Source organism: Condylura cristata, unplaced genomic scaffold (assembly GCF_000260355.1).
Source record: "Condylura cristata isolate star-nosed mole 26May11 unplaced genomic scaffold, ConCri1.0 scaffold00034, whole genome shotgun sequence".
Lineage (NCBI taxonomy): Eukaryota > Metazoa > Chordata > Mammalia > Eulipotyphla > Talpidae > Condylura > Condylura cristata.
The window spans coordinates 28,250-29,482 of record NW_004567135.1 but is presented as its reverse complement, the minus strand read 5'-3'; the positions used below and the strand labels follow the sequence as shown (position 1 = coordinate 29,482).

The following is a 1,233-nucleotide window of genomic DNA, read 5'->3' as shown; positions in this document are numbered from 1 at the left end:
GCGCCCGTGGGTGGCCGTTGTGGCACCCGGGGGACGTGCCTGACGCCGCGGGAGGCGCCGGCGCTGAGGTCCCCCTGCCCCCAGGACTACTGCGGCGGCGAGAACGGCACGTTCCGGATGCTGACCGAGAGCGTCCCGTGCTGCGAGGACGGGCTCACGTGCTCGCGGAAGGTCATCGTGGCTTTCCAGGTAGGCCGAGCGAGCGGGCCGGCCGCGGGTCCCCGGGGGCCGGCGCACCCAGCGACGCGAGCCTGTCTGCTGCCAGGACCAGAACGTCGTCCTGCACGACGGGAAGGTGACCGCCACGAGGACCGCGGAGAGCAAGGACTGTGCGCTCCGCGCCGATGCCTACTCCGTGCACACCGTGGGCCTCTACCTGATTGTCAAGTTCAGAGGCGGGGTGACCGTGATCTGGGACAAAAACACCAGAGTGTCGGTCATCCTGGACCCGCACTGGCATGTACGGGCGCCGCCGGGCCTGGGGGGCTGGGGGGCGGCAGCCTGTGCGCCCAGCCTCCGCGCGGTGGGATGGGCGCGGAGGCGGGCCAGGGTGTGGCCGGGCTGCTGGCCCCTGCACTTGCTGGCCTGAGACGTGGCGGCGGTGCAGCGGGCCGGTGTGTGGCTGCGCTGCTGTCTGGGCACCGCTCGGCTGTGGGGCCCGAGCTGGTGAGCGGAGCTGATTCTTTGTCCTTATGCACCTTAGTGGGTATGTGACTGGGTCCCCATCTTGGACCAGTGTCAGCCACAACTCCTGATTGCTTCCCAGACTTGGGGTTGGGAAGTGGCCTGGGGCACGCTGTGCCCCGCAGGCTGCGCCCCTTGCTGCCCTGGGGTCCCCTAGTAGCCCGAGCCCGGCGTGGCTCAGTCCCGTCTGGCTGGCAGGGCAAAGTGTGCGGCCTCTGTGGCAACAACAATGGCGACCTCAAGGACGACTTCACCACGCGGCGCTCCTCGGTGGCAGCCGGTGCGCTGGAGTTTGGAAACAGCTGGAAGACGAGCCAGGAGTGCTCGGACACGGTGGCGCAGGCGTTCCCGTGCGACTCGAACCCGTACTGCAAGGCCTGGGCCACGCGCAAGTGCGAGATCATCCGGGACAGCACCTTCCGGGACTGCCACGGCAAGGTGGGCGGGGCCAGGCGGGCGGGGCGGGGCGGGGCTGGCTTGGACCCCAGGCAGCGGGCGGCTTCCGTTGGCCAGGTGAGCCCAGAGTCTGCCCCAGGGGTGCCGGAGGTC

General features: G+C 70.2%; 1 protein-coding gene across 1 annotated transcript in view; it reads left to right on the top strand.

Annotated features, from left to right (window-relative positions):
- Positions 1-1,233, top strand: part of LOC101634954 (mucin-19-like) — a 54,284-nt gene that overhangs the window by 44,660 nt on the left and 8,391 nt on the right. Inside the window, exons 21-23 of the mRNA XM_012732263.1 lie at positions 85-189; positions 266-460; positions 883-1,122. Of these exons, the coding sequence (XP_012587717.1) occupies positions 85-189; positions 266-460; positions 883-1,122 (540 nt within the window). The remainder of the gene's footprint in view (positions 1-84; positions 190-265; positions 461-882; positions 1,123-1,233) is intronic.